Source organism: Cervus canadensis, chromosome 17, assembly GCF_019320065.1.
Source record: "Cervus canadensis isolate Bull #8, Minnesota chromosome 17, ASM1932006v1, whole genome shotgun sequence".
In the NCBI taxonomy this organism is placed as follows: Eukaryota; Metazoa; Chordata; class Mammalia; order Artiodactyla; family Cervidae; genus Cervus; species Cervus canadensis.
The window spans coordinates 46,550,549-46,565,954 of record NC_057402.1 but is presented as its reverse complement, the minus strand read 5'-3'; the positions used below and the strand labels follow the sequence as shown (position 1 = coordinate 46,565,954).

At 47.5% G+C, this 15,406-nt stretch overlaps 2 protein-coding genes across 7 annotated transcripts in view; one reads left to right on the top strand and one right to left on the bottom strand.

Annotated features, from left to right (window-relative positions):
• Positions 1–10,842: 10,842 nt before the first annotated feature.
• On the bottom strand, positions 10,843–13,613 carry LOC122454947 (translation initiation factor IF-2-like). Its single transcript, XM_043489598.1, has 4 exons — positions 13,350–13,613; positions 12,665–13,017; positions 11,587–11,761; positions 10,843–10,953 (listed from the first exon to the last, which is right to left on the bottom strand). The coding sequence occupies exons 1-4, from the start codon at positions 13,611–13,613 to the stop codon at positions 10,843–10,845; spliced, it is 903 nt and encodes a 300-aa protein (XP_043345533.1).
• ZNF710 (zinc finger protein 710) overlaps positions 11,079–15,406 on the top strand; it is a 73,478-nt gene continuing 69,150 nt past the window's right edge. For 3 of the 6 annotated variants that reach the window (XM_043434624.1, XM_043434625.1, XM_043434626.1), the window contains exon 1: positions 11,079–12,811. The gene's annotated coding sequence lies outside the window, so the exon portion shown is untranslated. Of the gene's footprint in view, positions 12,812–13,162; positions 13,784–14,787; positions 14,877–15,406 lie in introns of those variants that run through there. The other 3 variants (XM_043434631.1, XM_043434628.1, XM_043434630.1) reach the window with 3 other exon arrangements.

Sequence of the window (15,406 nt, the reverse complement as noted above, 5' to 3'; positions counted from 1 at the left end):
GTCCAAGGAGAAACCCAGGTTGTACTGATGCAGCAAAAGAGGTCACCATGGGCAGGTACACAAGCAGCTCCAGTGTGCGCGGGCCCACACAGTGTAGACTTCTGCTGCTCAAGAGTGGAACCAACGCTGAGGATCTAAATAGCAAAAGAGAAGATCCCAACAGGTAAAAGTGAGGGTTTCCACTCTACCCCACGTACTTCAAAATCCCTTTGTGTTCATCAGTCCTGCTCACCTCTTCCCATGGTTTCCTCTCAGCTTGAGGAAGCCCTAAAGCTAACCTTTCCCCCATGCTTTGGAGCTCAGTCCCCAAGAAGGGCACTTGTGTGGGGACACTAGACCAAATATCCTCAGTTTTGTCTGCAGACTAGGCCATCCTACCAGTTCTCTGCTTCCTTTCTCCCTGAATCGCACTCTCTTGCAGAAAAGGCAAGGAGGTAAAGTAGGACCACCCACCCCAGAAGAAGGGTTAGCATCCAACACCAACAAAATATCCAGTTGAGAGAATTTAAGTTGGGCCTCCCATTCTCCCCTCTGCTGCAGATTCCCCTAAGCTGCCTATTTCCCAAGATTGAGCAGGACCCTGGTCCAGAAGAGAAGTTGGAATCCTAATCTTCAGTGCCAGCTTTCACTCTGGATTTATTTAAATGACATGAGTGCAAACATTTTCTTCTAGTTTTGTTTCCGGTATTTTCTGTTCAGTGACCTGACTCATGTTAACTTTTAACGATTTGTCTATTGGGATTTTACAGTTTAAAAAATCATTTACATAAAAATATCTTTATGTAATTTTTAAAAAGGTATTAAACATATTTAACACTGTCTTTTCAGTTCTGTCATCACTTTTTCTTTTAAAACTATGCAAGTGATTTATGAGTATGAGGAGGAGAAGGGGGCAATAGAGGATGAGATAGTTGGATGGTAGCACCAACTCAATGGACATGAGTTAGTGCAAACTCAGGGAGATGGTGAAGGACAGGGAAGCCCGGTGTGCTGCAGTCCCTGGGGTCGCAAAGAGTCGGACATGACTTAGCAACAACAAAGTGAGTGTGCTCTTGTTGTATGATTAAAACCCTTACAGTTCAAATAAATCAAATGTCCCGTCAGTCCACTCCAAATGCTATCAGTTTGTGTAGCTGACCGTATTCATCCTGACCACCGTCTAGGTATTTACACACCTAATACATTCACAAAAACACATAGTTTTGTTTTGTGTACATTTTTCTTCTTTATGTGAACATCATACTAACTGCAACTTGCCTTCTTTGCTTAACAATATATCTTAGAGGGGCCTCCCTGGTGGTCCAGTGGTTAAGAATCTGCCTTCCAATGCAGGGGACAGGTTTGATCCCTGGCGGGAAACTAAGATCCCAGAACTACAGTTAGAGTCGCTTTGCTACAGGAAGATTCCGCATGATAATGAAGATCCTGCTAGGACTGACACAGATAAATACATATTTTTCAAAAACAAACTAAAAATCCTCAATATATCATTTAGAGATAATTTTTGTTTTCTTGCCATGTAAAGTTTGACTTATTTATACAACCAAAAATGTTCTCTTTTTCCTTGATTTCTTCCTTTGGTTCTAAGCTTAGGGAGTCATTTCTTCTCCAGGTGTTTGAAACTGTCTATTTTCTTTCCCTCACATTTTTAAATTTGGTCTTTATTATTGTTGCCATCATTATGTCCAAATAAAATATATTTGGTGTATTAAGTGAGATGAGGATACAATTTTTTTCCCTAAATTGCCAGCCAGTTAGCCCAAAATAATTTTCTAAATTACCCTTTCTTTTCCTGATGATGGTACTTTATTACACATTACATAATGTATGTATCATTGTCTCATTCTAAAAGTCCTATTTTAAACTACTAAGACAATGACAAATTTTTGTCCTCATACCACACAATTTTAAATATCACAATTTCCTAATATGTTTTGTGGCTAGAAGGTTTATTCCCTCATCCTCACTCTCATTTTGCAAAACTTTCATTGAAATTCTACCTCTTTATTCTGCTAAATGAATTAATGAATTTTATAATCTTTTCCTTTTTTTTTGAAAAGTTAAAAAAAAATCACATTTGGATTTTCATTAAGCCTGTAAATTAAATTGACCTTTCCATCTTTACATTATTTAGCCTTTGCACTAGACATAAAGAATGTCTCTCCCTAGTCATCTCTTCTTTTAACCTTAGGAAAAAAAATATAGATTTCTTCATAGAGAAAATGCTATATTCTGGATTAGTTTATATATCCCATGCTTCAAAACTTTAGAAAATAAACCCTCTTCCCCAGAAAACCATCTGAACTCACAACTTTGGGGAACAGCATTCTTGATATGTGTCTTAAATTCTTCCTCAACTTGTTTATTCATTAAACTAGTATTTATTTCAAGTGCCTGATATGCTTCAGGCCCAGGTTTGTGCATAGGGATACAGTAGCAAGTAAAATAGCTTTCTTTCTTTTTTCTTTTGACAGCTTTCTTTTGACAGCTCCTCTCGGCTTGTGGGATCTTAGTTCCTCCACCAGGAACTGAACTCCAGCCACGCCAGTGAAAGCCCAGAGTCCCAACCACTATCAGGAATTCCCAGATAGTTTTCGTACAATCATCTCAAAATATAATGCTTACTTTAAAAAAAAAATCACGATCATCTCAAAATAAAAAGTTTAATTAAAAACACTAAAGTTCTCTCTTCTTAGGAAGCTGGTATTCTAGCGGGGAGAGAAGAAGGGAAACAAGTAAGCAATTAGGCATATGTCATATCAGATGGTGCGAAATGCTGCCGAGAAAAAGTGCAGTTTCGGAAAGCTGGTCAGGGGCAGACGCTCTGTCCGCTGATTTTGAACAGAAGCTGAAGGAGGTGGCTTAGATTTTCTGCTTCTGACAGAGAAAGTTCTCTATTTTTTCTCCCAGAAAATTATCTCAGAAGTATTCAAATTTGTCTACAATCTCACGTCATACTCTTTTATATTTTTTAAGTCTATTTTTTATCATTTCTACCATTTCACCCCAACTTTTATTTCTGCTTTTTTCCTTCATTATATTTGTCCATCGTATTATTTAGACCTCGTTTTTTACATAAAGAATCAACTCAAGGATGTACGTGTTATGTACTGTTTTTCTATTTTTTAATTTATTTTTTTCTGTTTCTTTTCTGATCTCTTCCTTCCTCATCTTTATTTGGGGTTTTGTTTTCATGTATTTCTCAAGTATTTAATGAGTATTTTGCTTGTTTAAATTTCTCTGGATTTAATAGTAAAATCACTTTAAAAACTAAATAACATTTTGAGTAAAGATTTGTGCACATACTGTTGATTTTCCTAGGTGTGACTCTATCTTTCTTTCCAAATTAACACAACTCCTAGTATATATAACTGAATCATTGTGTGGTATACCTGGAACTAACACCATATTGTAAATCAACTACACTTCAAAAAAAAAAGTTAGACACACACACACACACACACACCCCGAAAGAAAACTGTATTCATGCAATAAATAAATAAATAAAGGCAGTGAAGCTCACACACACAAACTCCACTTCATTCCTGATTTTCTCTTTATCCAAAAGCTTATTTGGGAGAATTTTAAATAGTCAATTTCTAACAATAATTTCTAGTGTTAGCATATTGTGAACAAAGGATGTGATCCACATGACATTTGTACTTTGAATTCATTGACTTTTCTTTGTGGAGGAAACTGTGATCCACTTTTAAAGTTATTTTCTGGATCCTGGGAAACAGGCTGAGTAACTTACAGCCCAAGCCAAAAGTCAGTATATCTTCAGGAACTCGGGAAAAGAACAAAATGTGAACAGGAAGTAAGCTTCAAAGAGGAAGTGATTTTGATACAGAGGAGACAAAGGACTGGCTTTTTTCAGTACCCACTAAAGGCCAGGCACTGTGCTGGGTGCTTTGAATGTATTGTCTCATTCTGAGGCCAAGCAGGATTCTTCAGAGCAGGAAATGGTGCCCCGGGGAGGTTAAGTAACTTCCTAAAGTCTGTTCCTTGCTCACAGTCCTGTCCCCTCGCTATGCTGAGCAGCTTCCCACTTTCCTTTCAAGACTCAGTTTAAACATCACCTTTTTTCTCAAAGAGAAGTGTTGGGCACCCCTCTTCTATTCGTGTAGAAGTCATCGCTAGTCACATCTGCCACCCTTGGTTACCTAGCCAACACATTGTGGGTTCTCAATAAATATTTATTATGAAGTGAAGAATACAGGCAAAAGGACCAACATAAAGGACCAAAAAAGAGTTCCTGTATGAAGAAAGAACACAGCAAAGCCATCAGCCTAAGGCACCCTTCTCCGACCCCAGCCAAATGGCGATGCCTCCGGGTTTACAAGTAATAAAATTGGCATTAATAGCTCGTTCTGTTTGCGAAGTGTTTGCTGTCTACAGAGCATTATCCTATCTGCACTATCTTATTTGGTCTCCAAGAATGGGTTGCCCTAAGCCCCATCTTCTAGGTAAAATACTGAAGCATTTAGAAACTGAGTCTGGCCAAGGTCAGACAGGGAAGCCTGGGCTGCTGCAGTCCACGGGGTCGCAAAGAGTCGGACACGACTCAGCGACCGAACAACAAGGTCATACAGCTTGCAAGTCGCCATAACCAAGAGCTCCTCAGACTCCACTTAATGCCACATGCAAACTTGAACCCAGGTCCCTCTGATGCTAAAGCAGACCTGCAGACACACAAGTGCACGCTCACGCACACACACACCTTGCTGCCTTAGTGGAGGAGACGTTCAATTCCCCTCCTGCCTCGCTCATCATTGCGGTTTCACAATGGAGTCTTTCTTCTTCAGACAACATGTTTAATTAATGCCTTAAAGGAAATTCATGAGAGTGATCCCTGATGTTACATGCTCATTCATTCATCTGTTCTTATGGACGATAAACACTGACAGAACATTTACTGAGCCCATGGTAAGAATGCAAAGCCAGGTAATCTGCTAGCCCTGGACACTGGGACCCAGGTGAAAGTTGAGGAGGACAACTTAGAGGGACCTTCAGGACAGCTCTGCTCGCAGTCCACTCACCCCGCTTCCAGGCCTGCCTCCTCCTCCCCCACCCTCTCAGTTCCCACCCCACACCCTCTTTATCTCCCTTCACAAAAAGCCCCATTCTCTTTTTGCACAATACACTTTCACAATAGATAGTCTATTCAACCCAGAGCCCAAATCATCAGCAACCAAAATGCTTGGTTCCTCTTTCCTCCTAGGTCTTCAAACGTTTCCAGGGGAGGAGGAATAATTGCATTCTGCAGTGTAACTTCCTGTCCCTGTTTGCTTGGCTGTTTCTCCTGCAAACTGGAAGGTCCTCGAAGGCCTGGCCTGGGTCTTTTCACTATTGACTGTAGAATAAATGAGAAACCCAGGTCTTGCTCTCTAAATATATAGGTTATTGTTTAAAATAATATAATCATTAGAGAAATTTGGCAAATACTTTGAGACAAAGAAGAAAATAAAAAGTATCTAATATTCCAACAAACACACATAACTTTTTATTGATTTTTACTTATTTTAAAATTTTTGGCCACACTGTGTGGCATGCAGAATCTTAGTTCCCCAACCACGGATCAAACCCATGCTCCCTGCAATGGAAGTTTTAACCACTAGAATACCAGGGAAGTCCCACAAGTAACTTTTAAACTTGTTTGTATTTCCTTCCAAATTTTTATATGTACTTTTCAGGATAAATATTCAATATATATGTATATACAAAACTGGGCAAGACTACAATTGCATATGCAATTTTGTATCTCACTCACTACATCAGAAACATTTTTCAGGTCATTAAATATTCTTCAAAAACATGGCTTTTAATAGCAATGCAGTTACATCAAACGTGCATGCAGTAACTTCTTTAAACATTTCCTCACTGTTGAATACTTGGGTTATTTCCTTTCTTCCTTCTGTCCTTTTCCTTTTTTTTGGCTGTAATTTTTGCCAACGTAAATAACATTTTGATAAACATCCTTAACTCACATCTTTGTCCACATTGATGACTCCCCCTACAATAGACTTCTAGAACTAAAGCTATTAATCAAAAGACATAAACTTTTTCAACTTCTCTTGACTTACAATATCAAATTATTTTCCATCAGCCTTCTCATGGCAATACATGTCATCATTGTGGTTTTTATGTATTTGTGTGTTTTTAACTGTTTAGTGAAGCTAGCAGTTTCCTGTTTATGGTAGGTGGCCCATGTTTCTTTTAGCTTATTTTTAGTCTTATATTTATGCAAATAAGGCCAGTTAATTTACTGGTCCAAACAATGATGGGAATAAAGCCACCAACTATGCACCCTTGGTCATAAGGGGGATGGGGAGGTTCACCCTATCATCATTCCCTGAAAAATGATGCACAAAGGTCAGATGCTCACCCCATCTATCTAGCTACAAAGACTTGCTTTCTTTGGGTTTTTCCTACAAACCCTGAAAGTGAAAGTTGCTTAGCTGCGTCTGACTCTTTGAGACCTCACGAACTATACAGTCCACGGAATTCTCCAAGCCAGAATACTGGAGTGGGTATAGCCTATCCCTTCTCCAGGGGATCTTCCTGACCCAGGAATTGAACCAGGGTCTCCTGCATTGCAGGAGGATTCTTTACCAGCTGAGCTACCAGGGAGGTCCCCCCTGAGTCTCCCTAAATTGCTACTACACTTCTGAGAATTTTGAGCTGCTGCCCAATATGACTTCTGTGGGACTCCGGTCCCTGACTTAGTTCTCAGTGACTCTCCAGCTCTGGTCCTCCTGCCATCTCCTACATCCCATCCTTTCAGGAGCTCAAGGTTTGCCTCTGCTCTCTGAAACCCTTGAAGTTCCATCCCCAGGGTCCTGCATCTTCTATTGACTGGAATCCATCCAGTGGGGAGGTTTGATTCTCAAAACTGAATATTAGATGTTGCAAAGTCATTGATACATATATAGGTATATACACATATATATTATACTGTTCAGTTGCTCAGTGGTGTCCAACTCTTTGTGATCCCATGGGCTGTAGCACACCAGGCTTCCCTGTTCTTCACCATTTCCCAGAGCTGGCTCAAACTCATGTCCATTGAGTCAGTGATGTCATCCAACCATCTCATCCCCTGTCATCCCCTTCTCTTCCTGCCCTTCAGTCTTTCCCAGCATCAGGGTCTTTTCCAATGAGTCAGCTCTTCAAATCAGGTGGCCAAAGTATTGGAGTTTCAGTTTTAGCATCAGTCCTTCCAATGAATATTCAGGGTTGATTTCCTTTAGGATTGGTCTTTGATCTCCTTGCGGTCCAAGGGACTGGTAATGGTGGAGAGTTCTGACAAAACGTGGTCCACTGGAGAAGGGAATGTCAAACCACTTCAGCATTCTTTCGAGAACCCCATGAACAGTATGAAAAGGCAAAAAGATATATATGTGAATATATATAGTATTTACAAAAATATTTCTTTATCTGGCTGCACGGTTCTTAGTGGCGGCATGCAGGATCTTTTAGTCATGGCATGTGGGATCTAGTTCCATGAACAGGGACGGAATCCAGGCCCCCTGTATTAGGAGCACGAAGCCTTAGCCACTGGACCACCAGGGAAGTCCTTGACATAAATTTTTAATGTTTGTTTGGTTCTGCCAATGAAAGCAACAAATTTTAATAATCATCTGCTGATCTCCCAGCAGTTACTCTGGTGAATACGTCGATTGGAATACTGAAGAGCTGTGTTTCATCCCTTTATTTGGCTTACTAGATTCCTCAGATTTTCAGAGGTTTCAGAGATGGTTACGAACATTCTTGAAGGTCTGTGACATGACTGCATCCTCCCATTAATAAACCTTATACTAACAAATATTCCCTCCCATTCCAGCCGTGGGGGCTCCTGCAAAGCCCAGGGGAGGCTTCCTTTACTGCTTCTGCATCGGAACAGCTGATTTCTTTCTCCCTCGTGTGAGTGAATCTGAAGGCTTCCTTCCTGGGTTTCAGAGGATCAGGGGACTGGGCTAAAGGTGGTGGTGTCTGTGACCGTAGGCCCTTGCGAGTACTTCCTCACGGTCATTCACACAGGCTTCACCATTTACCAAATGAAGTATCACGCATCACGTGTCATGCTTCACCTGCTTTCATGCCTGCCCACAATCCCAGGAGATGGCCATTACTGAAGCTACTCAGGTGTCAGAGAAGGAAGTGGGTCACTGCCCAGACAGGTTCTTGCAGGGAGGTGATCTGAGAGAGAAAACGGGGAAGTATGAGGAGGGGATGGGCTTCCCTGGTGGCTCAGATGGTAAAGAATTTTGATCCCTGGAGAAGGGAATGGCTACCCACTCCAGAGAATCCTGGAGAATCCCATGGACAGAGGAACCTGGTGGGCTACAGTCCATGGGGTCACAGAGTCAGGTATGACTGAGGGACTAACACACGTGAGGAGGGGATATGCGAAAGAAAAGAAGAAAACAGTGATGCTCAAAGGAACTCCCACCTAGAAACTCTGGCTGCAAATTCTGGCTCAGTCATTCCATAGCTGTGACCTTGGAAAGCTTTTTTTCTTGGAAAGCTTTTAAATTCTTCTGTGCCTCAGTCTCCTCAGCTGTAAAATGATGACCAGAATATGACATTGATCTGGCACAAAGGTGACTGTACAGTATGTTTATCACAGCGGGTCCATAAAAGGGGAAAACTGGGAATATCCCACCAGTCCAGTGATTTGTTTTTAAACAAGTAAGATAAATGCATGCTATAGGAAAATACCATTTGTTAAGAATGACAATGGATGTTTACAGACAGAAGATATCTGTGACATATTATCAAGTAAAAGTGGTTGCTATTTGGTAGGAATAACATTATGTCATTTTTGTTAATTTTCTTCAAATAATATATTTACATGTACAGTCATTCATCTGGTTAACAATATTTACTTTGCATAGTTTTATTACTATGCATTTATGTGCAGATGTGTGCCTATAAAATGTCCAAGGTTATATACCAAACTGTAATGTCTCTACAGGAGTTCTTTTTCAGCTGGTTATCAAATTCTCTCACAATGAACTTGTGTCATAAAGAAATAGTAGAAGTGCAAAAGGTTTACGACGCAGGAACTGGAATCCTGGTGTCTGCCTGGATCTAGGGGGCAGGCTGCTGATACCAAGTTCATTTGCAGGTTGCCTGGAGAACGAGGAACCCAAGCAAAAGACTAAGAGGTTTCAAGAGATTTAATGTGGGCTCTAGAGGAGTCAAAAGTCGCTCTCTCCCCCTCTCTTCTCCCCAGTGCGAACTTCTGGGTCTACTTTTCTCCATTGAGCAAACAGCCAGGCACACACTCCTACGGGCCCTCCAGGATTTTACAAGGCCCACTCGCCTCTGTTCCAATTTGCTCTTCAGGCAGGCGACATCTCCACCCATCAGGCCAGGCCTTGGTAACCACAGTTGTCACATTCTGGTCTCGTTCCTGAGACGACACCCTGGCCATCCTGGTTGGATGGAGGTGATCCCCAGCCCCAGCTACCCATGAGGACACAGGGCATCTCTGAAGGAATGCTCTCTCCACAGCCAGTTCATTACATTTCAGGTATGGTGACTCACTCAAGTTTCAACCCTTAACATAAATCTCATTTTCAGTTAGTAAGAGTGCCTCCCGTCACTCCCTAACACATAATAACAATGAATAAAAGCTATCATGTATTGGAGCTTATGTCCCAGATGCTGAGCTGGGCACGGGCTTTTTTTAAGCCTCATAGAAACCCTGTGAGTCAGTTGTTTTTACCCCATTTCACAGATAAGAAAACTTACATTCAGAGAGGTCAACTGGCCCAGGAATATGCAGCAAGTCAACCTGGACCCTTAAACATAAAACACCGTTTCTGCGGCCCATAGGTCTTCTTTGTGGTTTAGTCGCTCAGTTGCATCCAACTTTTCAGACCCCATGGACTGAAGCCCACCAGCCTCCTTTGTTCCATGGGATTTCCCAGGCAAGAATACTGGAGTGGGCTGCCATTTCCTTCTCCAGAGGATCTTCCCAACCCAGGGATCAAACCCAGACAGACCCAGGCAGTCCCCTGCATTGCAGGAGGATTCTTTCTGACTGAGCCTCCAGGGAAGCCCATAGGTCTTCTTACCCTCATCTTATAAAGATGGAAACTAAGGCTATTAACCACCCAAGTTCATGATGCGAGCAAGTGGGAGAGGCAAAAGTTTTTAAATCTCCCTATCCTGCCCCTCCCCAACTCGTGCGCAGACACCCGTGTGTCCCTGCTCTGCCACTGTACTCTTCACTGCAGCCAATATTTGTGGAGGTTCCAAGAACCTAGAAGAATGTGCTCTCTTGCCTTGGCACCTTCAGACAGGATGTGCCATCACATGCATTTACCTAGACATCTAGACATAACTTCCTCCAGGAGCCATCCCTGACCACCCTAGTCCAAGCACCCCTTTTCTAGGTGCTTCCTTGGGTCATCCTTACGTGTAACATGCGGCACTATGGTTGCCTGTCTTCTTGTTTCTTCCCCTGCCAGTCTAAAGCCTAAGTGACAACCACAGCCACTGACGGTTGTTAGAGCCTTAGCACCCAGCTTGGAGTGGGCACACAGTAGGTATTCAGTAAGCATGGGTAACCCGAATGCTCCACTATCAGTGCTGTTTATTTGGAGGAAATAATTTAGGTGCACTAAGCAGAATCTAAGATGACAGAAATGTGGCTCCCTGGACACCCCATTAAGAGGGCAGAATGGGTGGGGGATGGATGCTCTGGGGTCATCCAGGGCTCAGTGCAGTGACATTAAAAACCACGGAGTCCTCCTTGCTAAGGCAAGTCCCAGGCTACTGTTTTCTCACTCCCAGTCAGAAACAAATCATGTTCTGAGTGACTGGAGTCATTGCTCACAGCACCGGGAGCTGGTTTAGGGTGGGGTGAGGGGCAGTGGCCTTGGGGCTCCAGTGTCTAAAGGCCCAGGCCTGCGGGCTGGGGGGAGGGGTGCAGAGTGGCAGGTCCTGTGTGTGTGAGTGGGGGGCGGGGGGGAGACAATGGGGCTCAGCATCTGCTCCTCGCTGGGAGAAGGGACCCTCCAGTGAAAAGCCAGGGAGAGCAGGGAAGTGTGGGAGGAATTGATGAGGAGAAGGGGTGGAGCCAAGGAGACGCAGCCGGGAGGAAGGAAGAGAAGGGGAAGGAAGAGCGGAGGGAGGGGAGAGGATCCAGGCTCTCCTTCCTCTCGGTGACTTGGTCCGGAGCCGCAGCCTGCTCTCGCATTGTTTCCTGCGGAAACGTGGGGGGCCCATGGAGACTCACGCTTCTCCCCAGCCCCTAGCAGCAGCCCCCAGTCCAAGGGCCAGGCATCCAGCAGGTGCTCAATACTTAGTTGGGCAAAAGAGACATGTGGCCCAAGTTTGCTCTGGGAACTTTTCCCCTCCCTTCTCCCCACTTCTCTGGAGAAGGCAGAGCAGGTTTTTGGGAATACGCCCAGGCGCCCCATGAATAATTGACCCTCCGTGGGGTCTCTGCCGCGTTGGGTCCGAGGGCTCGGAGTGGAGAAGCGGCTGGACGTTAGAGGCCAGTCGGGAGCCGGGGGAAGGCAAGGCTGCGCCAAGCCTCCCTGCAGGGAGGAGCCCGGGGCCCGACCCCCGCACGGCCAACGGCCACGCCTCGGCGCCCCCCAGCAGCGCGCCCGGGGGCGGAGGCCCAGGCTCTGCGCTGGGCGAGCCTGCGGGGGCCCGATCCCAGCGGCTCCTCCGAGCCCCTTCCCCACCCCGGCCCAGGCGCTCGCAGTACGCCCCGCTCCCTCGAGTCTGGACGTCCAGGGCTCTGCAAACAGCTGTTCAAAGGCTTTTTACAGTTCAGTGCTCTGCGGGGATGTTTGTTCCAAGCCCATCTGCCTACTTTAAAAATATATAAGTGAAGAACACACCCAACCTTCCACCTCTGGCTGGGGAGGGGCGGGCTCGGCGGCCCCCGCCCGCACTTCGGAAGGAACCCGCACCCGGCACCCGCGGCTGCGTTCCCCCCACCCCCACCGACTCTCCTCTCGGGAGGACGTCCCATGCTTCCCACGGGGGAGGGGGGCGTCCCCTAGGCCCCCTTTGTACCAGGCAGGACCGGGCCCCCCATTTCCATGCGAGGTTCTTATGCTCCCCCTCTCCCCCGCTTCAGTTAATCTTTGTTCCCCTTTTCTGCTGAGAGGAGAAAAAAAAAAAGAAAGAAAAGGAGGAAAAAAAGGCGTGACTTGATTCTCAAACGAAACTCCCACAGCAAACAAAACCCTTTTAGAGAAATAAGAAAGGAGGAAGAAGGAAGAAAAGAGGGAAGGAAAAAAAAAAGAAAGGAGAGAGAAACCCCTCCAGGCTTTCAATTTGAGTGGGAGAGTTGAACCGAAAGAAAGAGAAAGAAAGGAAGAAAAACCCTCTCTGCGGTAGAAAGAGAAAAGAAAACTTGGGCTGACAAGAGGGGGGTGTTGGGGGGGGGTGGAAGGAAGTGAGAAAACAAAAGAGAGATAAAAGGGCTGCTTTTCTGTCTTTCTCTTCCTCCGCGAGCTGGGTTAGGAGGAGCTGTTTTGCATCCCTTCACGTCAGCCCTGCCTCATTCCCTTCTTCCAGGGAGGGAGAGAGAGCGAGCGAGCGAGAGAGGGAGAGAGAGAGAGAGAGAGAGAGAGAGAGAGAGAGAGAGAGGAGAGGGAGAGAGAGGGGGAGAGAGAGAGAGAAAGAGAGGAGCCGGAGGGAGGGCGGCAGGAGCAGGCGGCGGGCGCGCGTGGAGGCGGGCGGCGGGCGCGCAGCAGCAGCCCGGGCGGTGGGCAGCCAGGAGCCCCCCCGGCCCCGGCCCGCCACGGGCCCCAGCGCAGGAGCCGCGCCCGGACCCAGGGTGAGTGTCCCGCGCGGCCCCCGGGCCCCGGCCCCGCAGCCCCGGGCGGCGCGCCGGCGGGGGCGCGGGGGGCGCGGGGGTGGGTCGCTGCGGCCGCGGCCGACCCGCCCCCCGCCTCTCCCCGGGGACGGCGGCGCGCAGGCCCTGGCCGCGCTGCAAATATGTCGTCTTTTCCTTTCACTTCCACATTCCCTCATGCCGGAGAGCTGGAGGGAGAGAGGGAGAGCCGGGGAAAGAGGGAGAGATGGCGTCTGGAGGGAGGGAGGGGGTGTGGAGGGGGAAGGGAAGGAGGGAGCGGGCGAGCGAAAGCGGGCGAGAGCGAGGAGAGCGCGCGAATGAGAGAGAGAGGAAGAGAGAGAAAGGGAGGGGAGAGAGAGAGAGAAGCAAAAATGAAAGGAAAGCGCGGCGGCGGCGGCGGGGCGGGAGGCCCGGAGGAGGCGGCGGCGGCGGCTCGCGGGCCCGCACGTGGGTGTCCCGGCGCCCGGTGCGCTCCCCCCGCCGCCCGCCCGGGACTCAAAGTTTCACCCCCTGGCCGCACCGCCCCGCCCCGCCGCTGCCCACAAACTTTATTCTCGGGGCGGGTGGGGTGGCTGCGCGTCCCCGCCGTCCGGGGTGGGGGAGGGCCGGGCGCGCCGCTGGGCTGTCGGGGGGCGCCCCCCCCCCGGGCCGCCGCGCGCCCCCCACGCCGGGGCCGGGGACCTGTTGAAGGCGCTCGCCGTCCGGCCGGGTGTCCACGGCTCTCCTTGGTCGGTCTCGGTTCCCCTTCCTCGTCGCCCACCCTTCTCCGTCTCCTCGCGGTCATTTTCCTAATTGGACAGAGCCGTGGGGTGTGATCGCTGGCGTCAGACTGGGGGCCCCCCGAGGCTGCCAGGTGGGCGCGGGGGACTCGGGGACCGACGGGACAGCCCCAGCGTAGAGCCCACAGATCCGGCCCTGGTGCCACCGCCCCCCTAACCGCGGACTTGCTAACTAGTGCGTATCGGGTTTTTTTTTTTTTTTTTCCAACTTGCCTTTAAAGATGACTTTTATGGTCGCTGCAACTGCTTCCCTTCACTCTGTGCTGTAGTTTGGGAAGATTTAAGAGGCCAGGGAGGTCCTTGCGTGGGTTTTAACTAACCCAAAACGATCATTAATGTATCTCTTAGCTCTGCGAGGGATCGGGCAAGGCGTACTCGGAGCCCGGGTGCGTTTTCACAGGGTCACTACGAGGTGCTGGTCCTTTCCCGGTCTGAGCGGTCCAATGAGGGACCCTCCTGGAGGCCCACCCTAGAGCTGCGGGCCGAGCGCCCTAAGTGCTAAGGGCACCCAGAACGCCTTGATTTCTGCGCAAAATGGAAACTCCCAGCCGGCGCAGACCTGGAGGGGATATAGCCAGTTCCGGAGGGCTCTGGGGAAACTCACAAGATTATCCCACAGGTGTGCGGAGAGGGACTTTGAACTGTGGGGGTCAGCCAGCCAACTTCGAAGCTGCTCTTTCAGTGCTGCCTTTGTACACGTGTAAGTAAAACAGTCAAAGTTCATTTCTGCCAAGCAGAGGGCCTGGAGCCTGCATCCCTGCTTTTGCCCTGAGACCAGGGGCCTTCAAAGGACCCGCCGGACCAGGTGGGGGAGGGGTGGTGAACCGCCCCTAATTGTCTTTAGACTTTAGAAAAGGCATTCTTAGAGTTTGTGATCAAAGCCATGGGCCAGTCCGGTTTTGATTTTTGAGACTTATGGTAGTATGGTAGTCCCTTTCTCGTTTGTTTTAAAGCTAATATTATTCTCAAGAACTTTGGTGGTGGTTCTGTCAGCTGGCCCTCCAGCCACACATCACTGTGTGCCAGGCACCTGCCAGTCTGGGAACAGGACCTCTAATTGGTCACCTGTAGCTCTAGTGACTCTAGTGTTCCAGTAATCTGCAGGAGCCGGCCTTCTTGCTTGAGGGCAGTGGGGGTAGGGTGAGTTGGCCATTTGGATCATGTTTTTCTTTCCCCCAGGCTTGCCTGGTTGCCTGTATGCCCATGGAGGGAGAGGCAGTGAGTTGAAGTGGGAACGGAGGTTCCTGCTTCTCAGAGAAGATTCCTGGGTGAGTCCTTGACCTGTGGTGTGTGGCCATTGGGCCATTTCTTCTGTACTTGAGGCACTTCCATTCCAACCAGGCATTTTCTACCAGGGAGACTTATTTTAGGCTCTCCGTCTGGAGAAAAGGAGACGGACAAGGTCTGGCACGGTTTTTGAGTTGGAGGAAGGGAGACTAATGGGCCCACCAGAGATTTTGCATACCTTCTATTTTAGGTTTGCCTTGTGGCCCAGGGATGTTTCTACCAGAGTTGTGCTTGGAAAGCTCAGGTTTGAAGTTGGAAGGGAGTAAATAAACAAAGGAGGAGTCAGCGCATCTCAGGATGCTGTTTACAGGCTCCTCATCTGGCTCACTCAGCCAGGGATCTGAGGGCGGGGGCTCATCTTGTTGAATTAAGGAATCTGCTGAGTCTCATGTTAATGGTGGTGGATCCTAGCCCTTAGACTGCAAAACTGGAAGAGGACCTTAGAGCTTGTCTGAAAGATAGAGACAAGAGAAAAACTTTATGCCTGAAATCACGCAGTAATTGACAGAGC